This window comes from Dasypus novemcinctus, chromosome 26 (genome assembly GCF_030445035.2).
Source record: "Dasypus novemcinctus isolate mDasNov1 chromosome 26, mDasNov1.1.hap2, whole genome shotgun sequence".
Taxonomy (NCBI): domain Eukaryota; kingdom Metazoa; phylum Chordata; class Mammalia; order Cingulata; family Dasypodidae; genus Dasypus; species Dasypus novemcinctus.
The window spans coordinates 33,268,753-33,288,330 of NC_080698.1; the positions used below are offsets into that span (position 1 = coordinate 33,268,753).

The 19,578-nt window shown below is 44.4% G+C and overlaps 1 protein-coding gene across 9 annotated transcripts; it reads left to right on the plus strand.

The window, feature by feature from the left end:
- The first annotated feature begins 687 nt into the window (after positions 1-687).
- LOC105745044 (uncharacterized) lies at positions 688-17,293 on the plus strand. Of its 9 annotated transcripts, none has more exons than XR_002794855.3 (4): positions 688-1,070; positions 3,908-4,244; positions 13,021-13,153; positions 15,950-17,293. XR_002794855.3 is itself a non-coding variant. In XM_058288490.2 (4 exons), exons 1-3 carry the CDS (start codon positions 703-705, stop codon positions 13,072-13,074), a joined length of 759 nt encoding a protein of 252 aa, XP_058144473.1. In that variant the 5' UTR covers positions 688-702; the 3' UTR covers positions 13,075-13,108; positions 15,950-17,293. The 9 variants fall into 9 exon arrangements, 4 of the variants coding, with proteins under 4 accessions (XP_058144473.1, XP_071068261.1, XP_058144474.1 ...); XR_011647546.1 differs by lacking the exon at positions 13,021-13,153 and adding an exon at positions 14,612-14,822; XR_011647547.1 differs by lacking the exon at positions 15,950-17,293 and adding an exon at positions 14,612-14,749.
- Positions 17,294-19,578: the final 2,285 nt, after the last annotated feature.

The following is a 19,578-nucleotide window of genomic DNA, read 5'->3' on the forward strand; positions in this document are numbered from 1 at the left end:
AGGGAAAAAAAAAATTGCAGGACTTCTTCAATGTATTTTCAGTAGCAGAAAAATTCCTTGAATATCCTTGTGGTTTTCTCAACTCAACTAGTGTGTCACCCCTAAATCCTTAAGCACACGAACAGCGGAAGGTAAAGTGTAGAAGGTATGAAACGTACTGACTGTCTTCAAAGGGAATTCAGAATGTCCCTCCCATTCTTGGTCAAAGAGCAGTAACAAAAAGGGAATCCCAATTTAGAAAATACCTGTGACCCTACATGAGAGTAACCGCAACCCCTCAGAAGTGGACTGGAGAAACTCAAAAGCAACCAAATGAAATGTTTATATTAATTTCACTACTCTGCCCAAACCTCACGGATGCGGGCTTTGGGTGAGGGAGGGAGGAAAGAGGAAGAAATAAGTTTCATTTCGGGTTTTCTGGTCGAGTAAAAGCAAAATGAATTAAGACGAACGCGCCCAGACTAAATCAATACACTTTGTAATCAGCCCAGCAAGGATATTTGAACACAATGACTTGGAAATAATTAATAGTTATAAGGGGGGGGGGGGAGTGGGGTGAGAAGGCGAACCGGGATGTCACCATATTTTATCAGGGCACTTTACACTCCAAGCTAAACTTTGATCTCCAGATTTTCGGATTTAGGAAAGAAGGGGGGGAAAGAGGGTAAAATCTAGTATTTCGAAGCACCTACCGGCTCGAGGATGGGCACATCCCAAACTCTGGACACCTTAACGCTGCGCTCGCGCCGCCCGGGCTGGCGCTTTGGGCACAGGGAGCGTCGCCGTGCAGCCCTGGGCTCTCGAGTGTCCTTCGCCCCTGCGCCCCCGCGCGCGTCCTGCCCCCCGCGCCCGCAGCCGCCGGCCGCCTCGACTTACCCGCGGAGTCTGGGGAGGGAGCGGGAGCGCCGCCTTCACGCCCGCGGAGGAGGCGGCCACAACACCACGTCCCAGGCGCCGCAGCCGCTGCCCCTGCCCGCTCGCTCGCCGCGCGCGCTCTTCCTCTTGCAAACTTTCGGGTTCTACGGTCGACGAGAAACCGGAGCGACCCTCAGCAAATTTTTCCCGTGCAGGTTGGGAAGAATTTGGGCTGGCGTGATGGGTGTGGAGGCTGGGGGGCAAAAAGAGAGAAGGTGGCGGGCTCGCAGGACCCGCGATTGCGGGTGGAGAGAGGAGAGGATGCGGCTCAGGGATTCCCTGCAAGGATCCCGAGACAGGGAAATCGGCCCGAGCCAAAGTCTCAGCACCTTGCCGGGATCTGTCTTACAAAGTTGCAACAACAAAATAAGGGGGGGGGGGGGGGTAGAGGGAGGGAGAAAGGGGGTGGGTTAGAGATTCGATCGCAGCGCTAGGTTTGGAGTTACAACTGTTTATTTAGACCTTATTCTCACAGGGGGCGGGAGCTGCGCGGGAATGGGGGGGCGGGGGCTGCAGGCAGCGATTTCGAAGCAAACACTTGGGAGGGGGCAAGCGACTTTGTTCCGGCGCGGAGCTCCCGGGCGCCCGCGTGTGTCACCGCGAGTCTCCCGGGACCGAGGCGGAGCTCACAACAGGTGGGGAGGGGGGTTCGCCCAGGGCCCAAAAGGAGAAGGAATCAAAGTTCCCGAGCTCGGCTGGGTCTGGGGAGGAGGAGGGCGGGAGGCGGGGGAGAGGAGAGGCGGAGGCAGCGAATGACCGCGACCCCGCGGCAGCTGGCAACTCCTCGGCACCCGGAGGCGCCGGCGCCGCGGTCCCCAGCCGAAGCGCACGCCGCCCCGGCTCGCCAGCTCCGCGGAGCCCTCTACGCGGGACGAGGAAGCAGCGCGGGGAGCCCGGGAAGAAGCCGGAGCGCGGGCGAGGGATGAGGAGCCTCCGGGACGCGGCCCACGGGACGCTGCGACTCGCACGCGTCGCAGGACCGACCGGGGCGTGGGGAAATCCCCGTTTCCCAAGCTTAAGAGGGGAGTCAAAACGGAAAGTGTGCGAGATGGTGAGCGGAACCGGGGCGCGGCGACTCCCCGCAGCGCCCTCCACTCCCACTCCCACCCGCGGAGCCGGCTACGTCGGGCGGCGGGCGCGTGGCGGCAGAGCTGGGGCCGCCGCGGCCCAGGGCGTGCGGGTCTGGCCGAGGGTGCGCGGGTGTGTGTCTGACTTCTCCAGGCCCTGGGGGGCGGCGGGGGCGCGGGCTCGGACCGAGACGCGCGGGGTAGCGGCTTGCCCCTAGGCTCCGACGCCCGCCGGCAGCGCGCCGCGGCCCGGGGGCACCAAGGGGGCACACACCCGCGGAGAGCGAAGAGAAAAAGTTTGCGCCGAGTCCAAACTTTGGGCTCAGGAGGCGCCCGGCGCGCGCCCCCTTCGCGCCACAGACCAGGCCAGGGCCCCCGCTGCAGCCCCGCGGCCCGGCGGGCATGCCGACGCCGACGCCGGGCACCGAAAGTTCCGACGGGCGGCCCGGGCTTATTTACTTCTCTCCCCGCGGCGATCGCAGAGAGCGCAGAGGGAGGCGTGAAGGGGCCGAGGGGGAAGCGATCGCGCCTCCTCGCCGCTCCCTCCACCTCCGCATTTGACTTATGCAAATCGACCCAGGGGTGCGGGAACGGGCACTGTCCCCCCCAACCCCCGCGCCGGCCTGCAGCCCCCACCCACCCCAGAGGCCCGGCCCCGGGCCGGGGGAAGAGAGGCCAAGAGCGGAGGGATGGGGGAAGATGCACGTGGAGCCGGGAGGTGGAAAGTAGTTGCTTTTTTTTTTCCTTTTTTCTTTCTTTTCTTTTTTTTTTTTTTTTTTTTTTGATGCTGGTTGTTGTTGTTGTTTAAAGTGGCGGAAACGAGGCAGGAGGCGGCTTGGGAAAAAAGTGGAGCAGAAATGGAAAAATACAAACTCACCCGCTGCAAATGGTCTCTCGGTGCAAACTAAGGTGTTTTCGGGCCTTTCCCCGCGCGCGCCCACTCCCGCCCGCGCGCGCACCCCCGCGCACACACTCACTCGCGCACACACGCGCGCACACCAGCACTCCGGGCGAGGGCCGGGCCGCCGCGAGTACAGCATGCAACCGCCACACAATAAATAACAATAGATTCCTCCGCTCGGGACTAGCTTCCCGGAGCCCGGCCGGCGGCGGCGGCACAGACGCAGGCAGCGCCGCGTTGGGGGCGCCCTGCGGCTGTTCCCCGGCTTCCTGCCGGGGGTCCCTCTCTGCCTCGAGCACCCCCAAGCTCCCTCAGCACCCCCGGCGCGCGAGCCCTCCCCGCTCTCCTGCCCACTCAGTCTGTTCGCATTCCGCCCGGCCCCCCCTCCCCGGCCTCCCGGAACAAATAAATAAATAAGGCGAGCGCGAGAGGCCGACACGTCGCGGAAGGAGATGTTGTTATTTTTGCTGTTGTGCGTCCCTGACGTCACATCCACCTGCTGGGTAAACAAGGCTCGCAGCAAAAAAAAAAAAAAAAATTGCCAAAGCGTGGGGGTGGGGGTGGCGCAGGCTGGGGGTAGGGAGGGCCAGGGAGGTTGAGGGGTGTCCAGGCTGGATGGGGAAGGGGAGAGGGAGGCTGAGCCCGGCAGGCTAGAGAGAGGAAGGCAACGACAGAGCCGTCCCTGGCGAAAGAGGGATCTGGCAGGAAAGACCTGGAAAATAAAAGGGACCACGGCGGCGGGGGGGGGTTCCTCAGAAGATGGAAAAGGAAGGCTCCTTCAGACACCGGAAAAAAACGAGAGGGAGAGTGTTAACTAGCGAGGAAGGTGGAAATGCGAGGGTTATTTGCTTGTTTTCTGAGCTAAAAATGTAGAAGGAAGGGAAGCGGGTAGGCAAGGATGTTAGTGTCTTCCAGTTAAAAGTGAAAGTGCTTTGCCTGCAGTGACAGTTGAAAGAGAGGGGGGTGTTTTCGTCCCCCTTTTCCCTTCTCTCTGGTCCTTCCTCATCTGTTCTCTTTCTTTCAGCACTTTGGCCAATGAAAGGAGGCGAGTTCGGGAGGTGAAAGTTCAACAGGAGGACAAAACCCTGTTTGCAAGGAAACACAAGCCCGCCGGCGAGGGGAATTTTCCCCTGGATAGCTGGGAGAGAGTGAAATGTAGGACGAGCTATATTACCCCTTCCTTGTCAGAGTCACTGCAGGAATGTGTAGTTGGGTCCAGTTTGAGGGAAAGTGACTGCATTAGGCGCCGGGCTCCTCTTAGGCAAACGCCCGGGGACTGGCTTGTCAATCAGTTAACACTAATTACCTGCGCTCCCAGAGATCAGTCACGTGCAAAAAGCTTTGTCCAATTCTTTGAAAAGGTGAGTGTTTTTGTTTTGTTTTGCTGTTTTGAAGTTGGGTTGAATTTAGAAATTTGAAAAAGTAAACTAGTAGCCTGGATGAAATATGTTTTGAAACATAGATATACATATATGAAACAAAAGACACTTGAGGGTTTTTTTTTCACTTTTATAAACACAAATAGAGAAGGAAAGACTTTGTGTTTCCAGAATCTGACTTAAGAAGATAGAGGACCTCCATGGCTTTTTCTTGTTAACAGAAATTGTTTTCTTCAGACCCATCATGCCAGATGCTGCTCTATTAAGCCAGCATTTCCAGCTACTGGCTATGTGATGTACTAGGCCAATTCTTTATCAAGTTAATATTTTGAAAGTCACCCCTGTATTTCTCCCTCTGCCTGCAAGGGGCGGGGGGGACGGAGAAGGGGGGAGACGGTGGTTCAATGTCCCTTTCATCTTGAGGCTTCAGTACAATTAATTGTAGGTAATAAAAATCTTGAAAAGATTATTCTAAATTCTTTTGAATGTCTTTTTACAAATATTGTTAAACATTCATTTACAGAAGAATTTTTAAATCTCAGTTTCAGTGATGGCATAAGACTATCCCTCTCGAATTGAATCTAGTTTGCAAGTGAAAAAAAATAACAAAGCCATTCACTGGTGCGACAGAGTAAAACTGAAGAAAGAGTGCTAAGGTAATCCCAGCAAGTAGAAGTCATGTTTAATGCCTGCTGGTTCCGTGCTATCCAAGCAAGGCCATCCATGGTTCTTTTAGACAAGAACCTCGGTAAATAAGATGCACTTTAGTTCGCGTAGAACTTCCTGGCCTCTTCAGGGTTCATGTCATCCTTGATTCAAAACATTAATGACACATCTACTATGTTCTAAGCGATAAAGTAGGTGCTGTCAATGTAAAAATAAATGCAGTTCCTGCCCTTGAGGGGCTCATCGTCTGTAGTTGTTAGTAATAACTCAATATGTGATATATCTATTGAGTACTTACTATATTGACTGCTTACTATGATCTAGGTGCTAATCTAAAAGCTTTATATCAATTCAGTTAATACTCCTAACAACATTCTGACATCACTGGAAATTCCATATGCTGAATTCACAAGTAATTTATTGGAAATTATCCTTAATTTCTTAAATGTTTATGCAAGATATAACATGTTTGTGGAATTGCCGGATTGTAGAATTACAACTCAGGGGAACAGCAATTTATTTAAATGTGACAAATCTATTTATAGTCTGTAAAGAGCAAATCATACCATGATCTTGTTTTTCAGAGAGAGCAGTGTATTTTATAAAATTATTATTGCCAAACTAAAGAGAGTTTGAGATTGCCACTGATCTTACTCTGCATTTTAACTGCCTTTAAATTCCTCGTGAACTTGAAAATGGGGACCAAAGTCAGGTTGGCAACAAGTTTTGCAGACAAAAGGAAATCCTGGTTGTAAATCCTGTGATATACTGTACTCAACTTTGTATATGATACTGTCTAATGTGCTGCCTTATTAAAGAATCCCATGTCCATTTGGTTTACATTAGAGGGAAACTTAGCTGCAGCTTAACATATTGTTCATTTTCAACACTGTCACGTTATATTCATAGGGAGCACGTTTTAATTTCTCTATCAGTAATCAACTGGAAGTTCCTTTTTGTTAAATTAAAGCAAGGGCTTTTAAATAAAGGACATGGGGGTAGGACGCCACCTTTTGGTGATAAAATAAATAGAATTCCCTTTTTAAACAGATGTTCCTGACATAATTTCATTTTTTAATTATACCAAGGCAAAGGTGCTTGTCCCCATTTTGTAGTATTTTAAGTAACACTCACACACAAAACATTATCAGTGCACAATTAAACTCTCTTTAACTGCAGCTAAAATTTCCCCCAAGATATCAGATAATGTCAGTGCTTTCTCACGTAACTATACATCAAACATGAACTTCATTCTCCAAACACTGTGTCAATGGATATATGCACATTTGGGGAAACAGACTGGAGTGAACATTTACCACTAAATGAGATACCTGAATTCTCTTGTAAGTTAAGAGTTAAACAGAAACTTTAAATTAATGTAATTCAGTGTTTCTTAAACTACAGTTACCAACTTCTTGATTTTTGCCATATCTAATGTAATAGTTCATGAACAACTAATATATTTCACTCATTAGAATACAGTTATGGTAATTGTAGTACTTATATTTTCCTTTAAACCAACCTACTCTTATTTTTTATTAATACCTTAAGTGGAAAATCAGTATCATCCTCCATAAATTAAAAAATAAGCAGCACAGTGAAAACAGAATCCTTGGTTTCTTTCTTAAAAAGGGAGAATGGCATGTGTTGAGAGGTGCTAATGATGCAAACATCAATCTAGACTTTTGTTTTCTCTTTTGAACAATCAAAAGTACTGCAAATGATTGAAAAGGAAATAAATTTCTCAATATGTGATTCCATGTTATGCCATGCTCCCAGTGGCAAAACTCCTACACTTTGAGTAACCTGGGCATGTTCAAGTATATTAGTTTACAGATAAGAGAGCTGAGGCCCAGGGATGTAAAGTTGTCCCCCCAAGGCCAAGGAGTCAGTGGCCAAAGAAGGATTACAATCCAGCGCCCTAACTCAGAACTTCCATTCATTTCCATCTCACTCTTTCCACTTCATCAACAATGATGACGACCAGCACTCAGACACTATGAGGCCTGCCTAGCTTCTCAGAAACAGCCACCCTGTATATCCCTTTACAGACTGGGGAGAAACTGAGGCCACAGGGCAACAAGATCAACTTCAACCTGTGGTCACCATCTCCCCTCCCCCAGATGTGGCATGCATCCAGATCCCTGTGAACACAGAAGAGGGTGAGGAAAGAGAAGGGGAGGCAGAGAGGAGAGTGGGGGCAAAGGAGAAAGGAAGGGAGTGGGAAGAGGGGGCAGACTCTTCCCTAAATGAAAGCCTAAACCCCTACGTTCCCTTCAAGGAGATAAAAATGGCTGATGAAAACCATGTGCTCCACAGTTGGTGGCAAGGGGAGCCAGTCTTCTGTGCTCTGATGTCACTGTATGTCCATACTGAGAATCTGCAGGCAATCTTTCATTTTAAAGAATGAAATATGATTTAACACTGAGACAAGCCACATTTGATAACTGAGTAGAATTGAAAAGCTACTCAGGGATTGGAGAAAGTGTTTCCCACAACGACATTATCTGTTAAGATACTCAGCATTAAAACTAGAAACTGCTGTATTTTCTGATGTTTTAACCAGAGAGGGGGGCGTTAATTATAGAGACTGCATTTCCTGCTTTTTTTCTCTTAAGGTCACAGTTCTAAAAACATAAAAAATTTCTGTTTTTTTTCTAAATTGGTCCTTGTGAAAAAAAGATTGCTGATAACTATATTATAGTACTTCTATGGGTCCCAATGGATTGCAATCTCTATAAACTACAACACATGATAAAAGTATTTGACCAAGTAGTTTCAGTAGGAGAAAAAAAAACCTGTTTTAGTCCCTAACCCTTTAGTCCCTAATGAGCATTCAGTGTGCAACATGTTGGTAATTTAAAGAAGCTTAAAGGGAGTATGGATGTCTCAACCCTTCCTGCCACATTGTATTATAACAATCTATAGTTACTTAAAATAAGAGGTGCTCCTCTGCAGCATGGGATGTACCACCTGAAAGCTTGTTAAAAATGCTGGATCTCAGACCTACCCCAGACTTATTACAGCAGAATCTGCATTTTAACAGAACTGTGCTGAGTCTCATGCACACTGAAGTTTAAGAAGCACTGCTCTGTAGTGCACATAGCCTCTTAACAGGCCAAATCGGTGTAACCTTTACAACATCCTTTAAACTGCCTGCCATACTTGATTCCCCAAACCTGGTATCTTTTGTAAACTTTGTTGGTTCCTTGTTTTTCAACCACTTGCAAAGTTAAGCCACTAAATCACTTATGTAAACCATGATTAATTCCTTTGACATTAAGAGCAAGGCGACTTCTCCCTCCTGTTACCCCCAAAGAGACTGCTAATTGCCCTCCAATTGTTTACCTTTGTATTGTTTTATGAGTGCTCAGAGAAGGATGGAAGATATTCCCCCACCAGGCCAGAAACAAATGCCAGACGGGTTTTGGGAAGGCTGAACACATGCTATGACTACACCTTGTTAGTAGAAGGGCTTTGCTTTGTTTTCTTTTCTTTTTTTATGGAGAGGATGACGCCTTCATAATTATAGGTGTTGCTGTTTAAAACCCAGAATGTTTTCCAAACCACTGAAGGCCACACCTCCAACAGCCCAAGAGCCATCCTGGTTGAATTCTCTTCCCAGTTCTCTAAACAATTTATAAAGACACATCCAAGCACCACTAGATTTACATTAAATATATATAAAGGAGACCCCATCTAAATATGGTTGTTTCCTTAATAAACATGAAATAGCCACAGGTAAACCTCACACATAATGGTTAATTTGTAGTAGTGAGGTTTAGTTACTTCACCTCCCTAACACGACAACAGGTTACTTTTGTAACCCCCCCAAAAATAATTAAAATTATTTTTTAATACTGTCCTAAGGCAGTGTAATTAACTCTCTGAGTAATTGTGTACCTGAATTCAAAATAAGATTTCAGATGTAAAGCAAAGTTCTGATTGTAATCTCCGGGAAGTGTCTTGGCTTTTATTGAAAATCCACAAGTGCCAGCTTGGTGTAACAATAGGCATTGTTCAGTAGGGCTGAAGACAAACTATAATTGTCATAAGAAAAGGGAATTGAGGCAGGGATACCCGCCTTCAGGAGAGTAAGGCTGTGTATTCCAAATTGTAGACAATTTTAGAAAGGACTGGGGCTCACTAGACATAGTAGTATGCCGGTATTTTTGTCATTGAGAACATCAGTGTACACTTGGGGCTTTTTTAGTAATATCTATAAAATAACAATAAAGATATGCTTTCTTTTTTTTCCCTGAGGATGCCTTGAGCTATTGTTTAAAATAAAAAGCCATACAAAGATTGAAGATCTGATTCCTTTCCCCTGCCCCCATCCCTTATCCCCCAAGGCTAGTATCAACCCAGTGGTACAGGAGCTAGTCAAAGTTATCCATATGGATTTTTAAAATATATATTCACAGATAAATAGACAAAGAAATGAATACATGTGTGTGTATTCATGAGTTAGTATACAGATATTTCTTTGCTCTGAACATTGAGAGGGGCTAGAAGCAGTGACACCCCAATAGCAATGAGGACACCTAGTGCCCAGACCTTGGTTTCTAAGTACCATTCTCTAGTAAAAAGAATCAGGGCTCCTTGAAGAAGTAGTTGATTTCATAGGTGGGGTAAGAGAAATACAAGGTAAGGCTGGAGCATCCTGTGGTGCTAGCAAGGAAAGAAGCACAACAAAAGAAGGAAGGAAGGGAAAGGAAAGAGAAAAAGAAAAGCCCACCTAAGAGGGCTCCCAGTGCCTAAAGTTGAAACATTGAGCAAGAAAATAAATAACAGTATTGAATTAATAACCAAAGATTGCTGAAATAAATATATAGGTTCAAACTTAGAATAGACGTGACAATTCTTCCTTACAGAGATTGCTGGAGGTGGGGCCCAGTAATATGTGTTCTTAACAAACCCTCCAGGTGATCCTGATTCCATTGACTTAGAAAACTCAGGTAACTTAAAGTATTGGACTGGGCTATGTATAATATGGTAGGGAGGGATGGGGGTTGTGGCAAATTCAAGTACACAAGCCTCAACCTTTTTTGTATGGACGGATACCAATTGATGTCATCAAGAAAGAAATTCCAGGGCAAGAAAAGCTTTTGAATTTTCAAGAGAGCTAAGAAATCCAGATTTATATACCAGTATTTCTCAGTTTTAAAATTTTGGGGAAGGAAATGTGGCTCAAGGGATTGAGCACTCGCCTGCCACATGGGAGGTCCCGGGTTTGGTTCCTGGTGCCTCCTGTAGAGGACAAGCAAGACAGTGAACTGGCATGGCAAGATGAAGCAAAAAGAGAGACAAAGAGGAAACACAACAAAGATACAACAAAGCTGGGAGTGGAGGTGGCTCAAGCGATTGAGTGCCTCTCTCCCATGGGAGATCCCAAGTTTGGTTCCTGGTGCCTCCTAAAGAGAAGATAAGTAGACAGAGCACACAGCAAGTGCAAACAATGAGGTGGGGAGGAGGGATAAATAAGCAATTTTTTAAAATTAAAAAAAAATCTTTAATAGAACAAATGTTTTTTTAAAAATTCTGGGTGAGCTGATCAAAACACAGCTGCAAGGTAAACCAAGCCTGCAGACTACCCATTTGCACGGCACCTTTCATTAGGAATGCTGGGTCACCATGGCAGTTCAGGATGATAGGGTTCATTTCTTAAGCGAGGAGGGTGAAAACAACCAAAAGAACAGAGGGGAGACTTGGAGAGTACTCTTATTTATTTTTAAATTCCTTCACAAGCATTTTTAAGTCACCCCAAACAACCTGCTTTGCATTCTGAATTATTCCTACATTCCTACATTCTGAATCATTTGCCAGCAAAGACCCTCATTTTCAAAATACCAGTCAAAATGTCATTATAAAAGGTGCCATTAGTTAGAAGGATTCTTTATCCCTCCTCAAGAAAGTGAGTTACAAAGTTCTACTGGGATCTTTTATTCAAGGAGCCCAGCACCAGGGCAACCTCCTATAACCATGATCATTATTATCCATCAAAAACCATGAAAGCGAGTAGAGTTTGTCTTTATTTTGTCTCTTCAGCCTTCACTTCCCCTACTCTTCTGCCCAAATCGGTCCATAGCTACTTATATCAGAGTCCCTGCCCTCAAGAACCTTGCAGTCTAGCTGGCAGAAGATGTGTAGAAAGTGATATAAAGTGAACTAAGATGAGTGCCTTCAAAGGAACGTGAAGAGCAGAGTGAGTAACCACACTGAAAGCAACATCTGGAAAGGCGTCGGAGACGAGTGGAATGCAGATAGGTCTTTTTGGAGAAGTAAGATTCAGCACATAGGATAGGGATAGTGGGAAAGCATTAAGTGAAAATTCCATACTAGCAAAGATGAGGAATCTGCAACACACACCCACAGTGGTTCCCAAACTCTGCTGCACCTCAGAATCATCCCAAGTGACTTAACAAATCCTGGTGTCTCTTCCCAATCCCAGACATTGTGATTTAATTGGTCTGCTGTGTGACCTGCGCCTTGGGGTTTTTCAAAACCTCCCGGCACAGGGAATCGCTAAGCTGGGGTGAGCTTGAAGACAGGAGCACACATTCCACTTTGCCAGTGAGAGACCCAGGGGCCTTAGTTCTCCCCACACGCTCTGTCCTTCCACACTGACCAGCATCTTTTCCTCAAATTAAACTAACTAAACTAATCCCCCTGTGGCAGTTTGATATTGTTTATGAATTCCAAAAACAGATACTGGGTTATGTTTGTAAACTGGTCTGTTCCTCTGGGCATATTGTATTGGATTCAGAGGTTTCACTCTTACTTGGTGAAATTATGATTAAGGCTTTGATTGGGCCACGTCAGTGGGATGTTGGTGGGCGGGGACTCAGAGAAAACAAGGCAGAGGAGTTGAGTTTTAATGCTGGAGCCCTGGGAAGTAAACACACAGAGAAGCAGATAGGTGAGGAAAGAGAGAAGCTCCATTAGACATGACAGAGACCCCGGGAAGAGAGACGAGCTGTGCACCTGATAGTTTACAGCTGGTCTTATGGAGAGAGCCAGAGCCGAGCAGCTGAGCCCGGAGATAAAATGAGCCCCGGGAGAGAGACGAGCCTTAACCCAGCCTACAGCTGATATTGGAAGAAGCTGGGACCACAGAGCCTTAGGAGGAAGAGGAAGGCTGAGCCCTCGCAGAGAACAGCAGCCGTCTTGCTCCAACATGGGGCAACAGACTTTGGTGAGGGAAGTTACTTAGGCTTTGTGGTCTAGTAACTGTAAGCTTCTATCCCAAATAAGTACCCTTTATAAAAGCCAACAGATTTCTGGTACTTTGCACCAGCACCCCTTTGGCTGACTAATGTACCCCCCAAAGGAGGTAGAGTGGTGTTCTTCAGTAGTCTTAGACTTTATCAGAAACACCTGGAGCAGTCCCTACAGTGAGGATTCCAGAGCACCTTTCAGGCCTAAGTCAGGTAGGTGAGGGGCCATGGAAGGAGCATTTTTAGCAGCTCACCAGCTGTTTATGAGATAAACTGAGTTTTGGAATCATTCCATGAGGACTTCCAACTGCCACCTATCCTGGACCATTTTAAAAGGGAACCTTTAAAAAACGGCAAGACTTGAATTTTAAAAAAGACTGTAGGAGGACATTTTAGCATGGTAGAGGGCTCCCAGAGGTCACAGAATTTGACATCCTCATTTTCCACTGGTGGAACAAGAATCATGGAAAGCTTAGCTGCAATGCCTCATGCCAGACAGGGTGATAGTCAGTTACTGAAACTTTCCAAACCTCTGCTCCTCTGTAAAATGCAGGAGTAATGAGGGAATATGTGGCCAGTACTTAGCCCAGGGCCCAGCACAAGCAAATAGTCAACAAATGCTTGCACATTCAAGAGTGGCAGTGCTGGATTCAAGACCCAGGACTCCTGGCTCCCAGTGAAGAGCTTCTCCAGGTTTCAGCTGTAGGAATTTGGGGCCAGAGGCAGAGGAACATTTTTTAAGCAGGGACTGTCTCAGAGCCTTTGAAATCATTCTGTCTAGGCTACCCACCCTGCCCACTTCTAAAATCAAGCCCACCTCCCTTTCACTAACTCTTGTGGCAAGAATAAAAAGTTGTTGTTTTTTTTTTTATCAGAACTGGAAAACATCCACAGAAGAATCACCTTCCCTGGCAGGGGCATCCTCATGAAACTAAGCGGACGTCTCTGGACCAGCGTTTCTCAGTGGGCACTCTTGTCATTTGGGGCTGGATCATCCTTCGTTGTGGGGTCTGTCCTGTGTATTGTAGGGTGTCTACAGAATCCCTAGCCCCTACCCTTCAGATGCCAATCCACTCCCACCATAGTGGTGACAACCAAAAATATCTCCAGACATTGCTGAATGTCCTGGGGTGGGGGTGGGGGCAAAATCAGAATTAGGGAGAACCATTGCTCCGGGAGCCCCAGGCAGGCAGGCAGGCCTTCTCTCTGGGCAGCTGGTCTTTATCTGATAATTTCTTCCACAAGGAAGATCAGAAATCAGTCTCATTCCTCTCAGTAACTGAGTAACCAAATGGTTTCCTTTTCAAAAGGGAGACTGTAAAGAGCAGGGCCTCCAGGTGGGTTCCCAAGACATCACTTGCTACCAAACCGCCAGCGAAGCTTGTTCCATCATGATTAAGCAGACTTTATTAGAGTTCAGGACTCCATAAACAATGTCAGATGTGCTGTCAGCCGCAGAGCTCTAAGCCTACGAACAAAACACAATAAAGGAAGTGGCAACGAATAGAGTCAGAACTTAGGATATTGCATCTCATAATGACGCATCGGATTTAAATTACTCAGAAACTTCACCTGGATGTTCTAATTAACATTCTCCTTCTTCTGGATGGCCCCAGGACATTTGCATCTCAGGTACAAGAAGCCACGAAACCAACTGGACAGTTTATCATGTGGAGGGGTCAGCTCCTATCCCTAACTCCACCTTCTCTATGCTAACTCATCAGTTCCCTGTGAGGCCCCAGAACAATTTCTGTAGCCTCACTTGTCGTCGTCGTTTTCATTTTCAGTTATGGAAATGTTTAGGTTGATGTTGAACTAGATTGATAAATCATTCTGGGCAAAAACAAGTGCTTGTTTCTATGACTTTTGCTCACCTTGCCATTTTCATGGTTTTAGATCTAAAATGATTCTAAAGATGGAGTTCAACTTTGGAAGAACTTCCTACAAGAGTTAAAGATATAAGCAAGTCTGATATCAATTACATTCATTCATTCAACAAATATTCATTGCATGCTACTGTGTACCAAACACTTTCCTAGGTCTTAAGAAACAGTAGTAAACAAAAGAGATAAAAATCTTTGCCCTCATAGAACTTACATTCTAGTGAATTTCTTGGTGAATTATGTATAATTTTTCAACTGGGAATTTGCTTTTTAAAAGAAATTAGAAGCAGTAGCCATCAGCATAACCTGATCAGATCAGCAAAGAACATAAATTTTGTTAGAATTAACACTTGAAAGTCAAGAAAATAACAAATGAAGCTTGTGTAGATAGAGGATAAAATGGAGAAATAAGTGAATAATAATGGTATAAGAACTGACCATAAATAGTTTGAAGGTTAATTGACCAACAGTGGAAAATTCAGGCCACTCTGAAAACACATTTTTGCTCACAGCTTACTTGGAGAAAGGACATGGATCCTAGAAAGATTTAGAAAACAAATTAATGTCTTTTTTTTTTCCTCAGGAAAAAGAGGGAGAAAAAAAATATCACTTGGTGGCAAGTGAGCTGTGGTCTTCCACTGAAAGCAGCTCTGGGCCGAGAGAATGGTAGAATGAAGATTATGATTCTGGCATACCTAAAAGACTCCAATTGGCACAAGCAAACCAGTATTTCCTCCAGGCAACAGAAAATAGCTTCTTCTGAATGCTTGTCTTAGGGCCCAGAACAGCAGAAGGTAGAAGAGGCCAATCTAACCTTCTTTGGATGTTCCAGTAGCTACTGGGCAGCATACATCGTATGCTCTAGGGGTACAAACTGTGGAATTTTTGGGTCAGAATTCAGAAGTTAGAATTCTGGAGAAGAGATGATAATGGTCTGTATAATTTACATTGTCATCCCTAAGGAAGTAACAAGATCTGTACTCCAAAGAATCAAGCCCATTATTTGCCGTGTGGATCTCTGTGCTGGCTAGAAGGCTGCGTGTTTCTGAATGTTTGGAAGTGTGTTACTTAGTTGTTTGTTTGTTTCTATCTTTCCTATAAACAGTTTGGTCTCCTTTTGGGGAAAAGAAATAATAGGAACAGAGCAAACACACACGCTCTTAAAAATTCTCTGTTCCAAACAAACAAAAAACAAAACAAAACAAAATGCTCTGTTCTGGTGTCCAATAAAGCCCAATTTTTCTAGGGCAAGGAGATCTTAAAGAAGAGGACCCTACCTTTTCTCACGGTTTCATCTCCTGCTGAGTACTGAATAATATGTTTTAAAAATTATATCAGCTCTTTGTTTATGCAGCCATGCTAAAATTGGCTTCTCAGGTTTATAATGAAATAAAATAAAGTATAGCTTAGAATGCCATCCTGTCTGGCGTCCTTGCAAATTCTTCTGAAATTTGCCGAGGTCAGGAATGCCTTATGTATGATATATTTTATCCCTGTTTCATGTATTTACATTATAATTATTTTATGCTTTCTGTGCTATTATGCTAGAGGCATCGAGGCCTTTGCCTTGCTGTTCCCTCTTCTGCCTCAAGCCCTTTACAGGCCCAGATATTTGTCACCCGTTGAGTCTCAACTTAAATGTCACCCCCTTGGAGAAACTTTCCTTGACCTCCTCCAGATACAGCTCTCCTCTCCTCCTTCAAACTTAGAATCTACAATTCTGGGATTTTTTTTTTTTTCTTTATTTACACATATTGACTGTCTCCTTCCCCTAGAATATAAGCTCCGTGAAGCCAGACACCTTTCTGTCTTGCTCATGATGAACTCCTCAATGGCATATAATGGGAACCTAAATATTTGAGCGAACGAATGAATGAACAAATGGATAATCAAGTGACAAGATCTCTCTGTTCTCTTTCAGGCTTTCCTTCCTCCATTATAAAATAAGGATAATGCTACCCAATTCAGAAGTGAGAGATTCAAATGCGAATGAAGGCTCCTCTCACAGGGACTCCAATGACAAGCATGTGGCTGCCCTGTGCAGGAGCTCACAGAGGCCATGGAGAGGCTGAGGAGGGAGTTTCCCCCAGGGAGGGCCTCGGGAGACACCCCCCGGGCTCTCCATGCACCTGCGACTCTCCCAGCTCCTAGTCCTGCGTGTCGTATGTAATGGCAAATCCTGAAGAATGGACAAAGAGAAGTGTGGGACTCTGCTGACCTTCACGTCTCCCGCCTCAATGTGGGTTTTTACACAGATTCGCTTAGACTTAGAGGCTTACCTGCACCCCAGGACCACCAAGGCCTTTTAATTACATGAGCAGATAGATACACAGGAGGTCTTTCAAAGTTATTCAAAATTGGAAACGTATGCCATAAGGACTAAAGCTAGGCAAAGATCATGTTAGAATTGAAACACACGATGCTTAACTATAAAATAATGCAAATGAAATACACACATACACACCTGAATTTCTTCAAAGGAGTCTCCTTCATGGTCTCTGTGAGTATTTCAACAATGATTCCATTCATCAAACCACATTTCAATTTCCCTTTTTGGAATTTCCATGAGAAAATGAAGACATTGGTCAAATCATCACCTCTTATGGTCAATTTTATCCATGTGACTATGTTTCATTTAATTAAAATGACCAAACAGAAACTCGGTGACAATAAAGCTGATTATTTCTGGTATTTTCTTCAATAATGAAACCTGATTTTCTTATCTGGTTCAGAAAATAATGTAGCTTTAAAAGAATTATCAAAAATGAAATTCAGAAGATGCTCTTTCACTGGTAGCATCACTGAAACAGGCATATAATCTCCCAAGGTGGGGAATCTTAAAGGACAACAGGATCTATAACACCTAATATGTGCTTATTAAAAAATCCTCTATGATTACATACAGAACACCTTATATGAGAAAAGTAGCTACAAATGTGCACAACCCCCACTCTCAAATAGCTTTGCATTACTTTAAGGGGCTGTGCGTTAAACATGAAAATAATTCTTGTTATTTTTAATCAGTCATAAGCAGATCAAATGAATAGGAAGTAGACTGTTGTAAGCACAATTAATCACTTTATAAAAGTTACAGGACTATATAATTATGACTTGTTTTTAAAATATTTTTTAAAATAATGAATGCTCATAGCATAAAATTTGGAAAATAGTAACTCTAAGTAACAGTAACATTAATCAACAATAAATAGCAAACAACTATAATTGTATCATCTGTAAATAATAAAGGTAAACATCTGGGCAGATATCCTTCCAGATCTTTCTTTAGCATGTGTGTGTTTCTCATACATTGTAGACAAAACCCTAGGATGGACAGCCTGATCTACCTACCACTTACTAGCTGTGGGATCTTAGGCAAAGTATTTAACTTCTCTGAGTCTCTTATCCATTATATTTTGTGTAATGCTGTGAATATTAAATGACATAAGGAACATGAAGCTCATAGCACAGTGTCTGACACAAGGTAAGTATTCAATAATATCAATATTATATACTGTGGAATGAAGCTGTTTTTCACTGAAAATTTTTCAATTTTCACTGAAAATTATATTGTATTTTCCTAATTATTTAAAATTCTATTACAAAAGCATAATTAAGGCTTCAAATTATTAGTGTTACTCAAAATTGTCCACACAATGGTATAAAGAAGAATTTGTAACCTGATATGAAGGCAATGACATCAGATCTACCTGTAAATAATTTTTTTAATATAGATTCCCTGGGGCTCAGCACTATACCAACTGAATTAGTATCTCCGATGGTGGGTTCAGGCACAATATACTAAACTTTAAAAAAAAAATTCCATAGGTGAACCAGTTGGGGGGTAAATTTGGTAATGTCTAGAGGCAGTTTTGGTTGTCAGAGCTGGCATCTAATAGATAGCTACCCGGGATGCTGCTAAACACCCTGCAATGGCCTAAACTGTCAACAGAGTTGAGACAGAAACCCCACCTAATCCTCTGGGGCTTGTGGAAACAAGTCCGTCTCCCTAATAATAATGACAGTGATGATGATAGCTCACGTTTATTGAGTGCTTCTGTCAACATTCCCTATAGTGTTAGGATGTCACCTCTATTATCATTCACACTTTAATCGGCAGGAAATAGGTCCACAAGGATTAGAACTTTGCCCCAAGTCACACAGCTAAGTGGCACTGCTTTCGGTTGAGCTCCAATCATTTTACTCGTATGCCTACATTCTCAGCTACACTCTTCTGCCTTGCTCTGAGCTTCCCTGTGTCTCCAGTTATTTTGTTCTAGGATGGGTAGAGGGAAGCGGACTTGGCCCCGTGTTTAGGGCGTCCGCCTACCACATGGGAGGTCCGCGGTTCAAACCCTGGGCCTCCTTGACCCATGTGGAGCTGGCCCATGCGCAGTGCTGATGCGTGCAAGGAGTGCCGTGCCCCGCAGGGGTGTCCCCGCATAGGGGAGCCCCACGCGCAAGGAGTGCACCCCGTAAGGAGAGCCACCCAGCGTGAAAGAAAGTGCAGCCTGCCCAGGAATGGTGCCGCACACACGGAGAGCTGACACCACAAGATGATGCAACAAAAAGAAACACAGATTCCCGTGCCACTGACAATAACAGAAGCAGACAAAGAAGAACATGCAGCAAACAGACACAGAGAACAGACATCCGGGGTGGGGGGGGAGGGGAGAGAAATAAATTAATTAAAAAAAAAAAAGGATGGGTAGACATTCCATTTCATATGACAATTCCAATTACATTTTAGTGACATCCTGGAATACCATGTCAAGAAAGATTGTGGGTCCATGAGTGGCACTACAGAAAGAGAGCCAGTTTCGATTAGTGATGTCTGCTTCTGGTGTGGGATGAGCTGTGGTATTTACACCACATATTGGCTATCCTTGGACTAGATGATCTTTGAGGTCTTTCTGAGAACCAGCTACCTATGCGCCTATGTTATTTTTCCTAATGAACAGTTTCACTTCTTAGCTGAGAGCCACTTGCAGGGTTGTTTATATCAAAGAGACTCAAAGGCTAAGTTATTCAATACCCAGTTTTCCCTGGTTGCAGGGAAACTGCTGAAAACTCTCTCAGATCCCCACCTATATAAGAAAACATCAAAGTTCATGAAAATCACAGTACATCTCAAACTAGAATCAAATCCAAGAAAAAACAATGTTGGAGGTTGGACTGATTTCATAAAATAATCTGGGTAACTGAATTGGAAAAAAAAAAACAAACCAACAATGACTACAAACTTTAGGGAGGCCAAAAAAGAATCTATGACATTTTTTAAAAATTATGCAATGTTTAGCAATCTGAGATCACTGGGGAACAAAATACAGAACAGAAATCACGCAAACTTTACTAAACAAAGACACATACCAACAAACATTTAAACCACTATAAACACAATGAGGAAATGAAGCTTGTTTTTAGTTACGAAGATCTGAGGGATCGGGTGAGAAATAAACAAAATCCAAGAGGAAAAATCATTAATAAGATACTCTGAACTATTTTCCCATAAGTAATTTATTTCTCTAAAAAAAAACAAAAATGACTATTGTG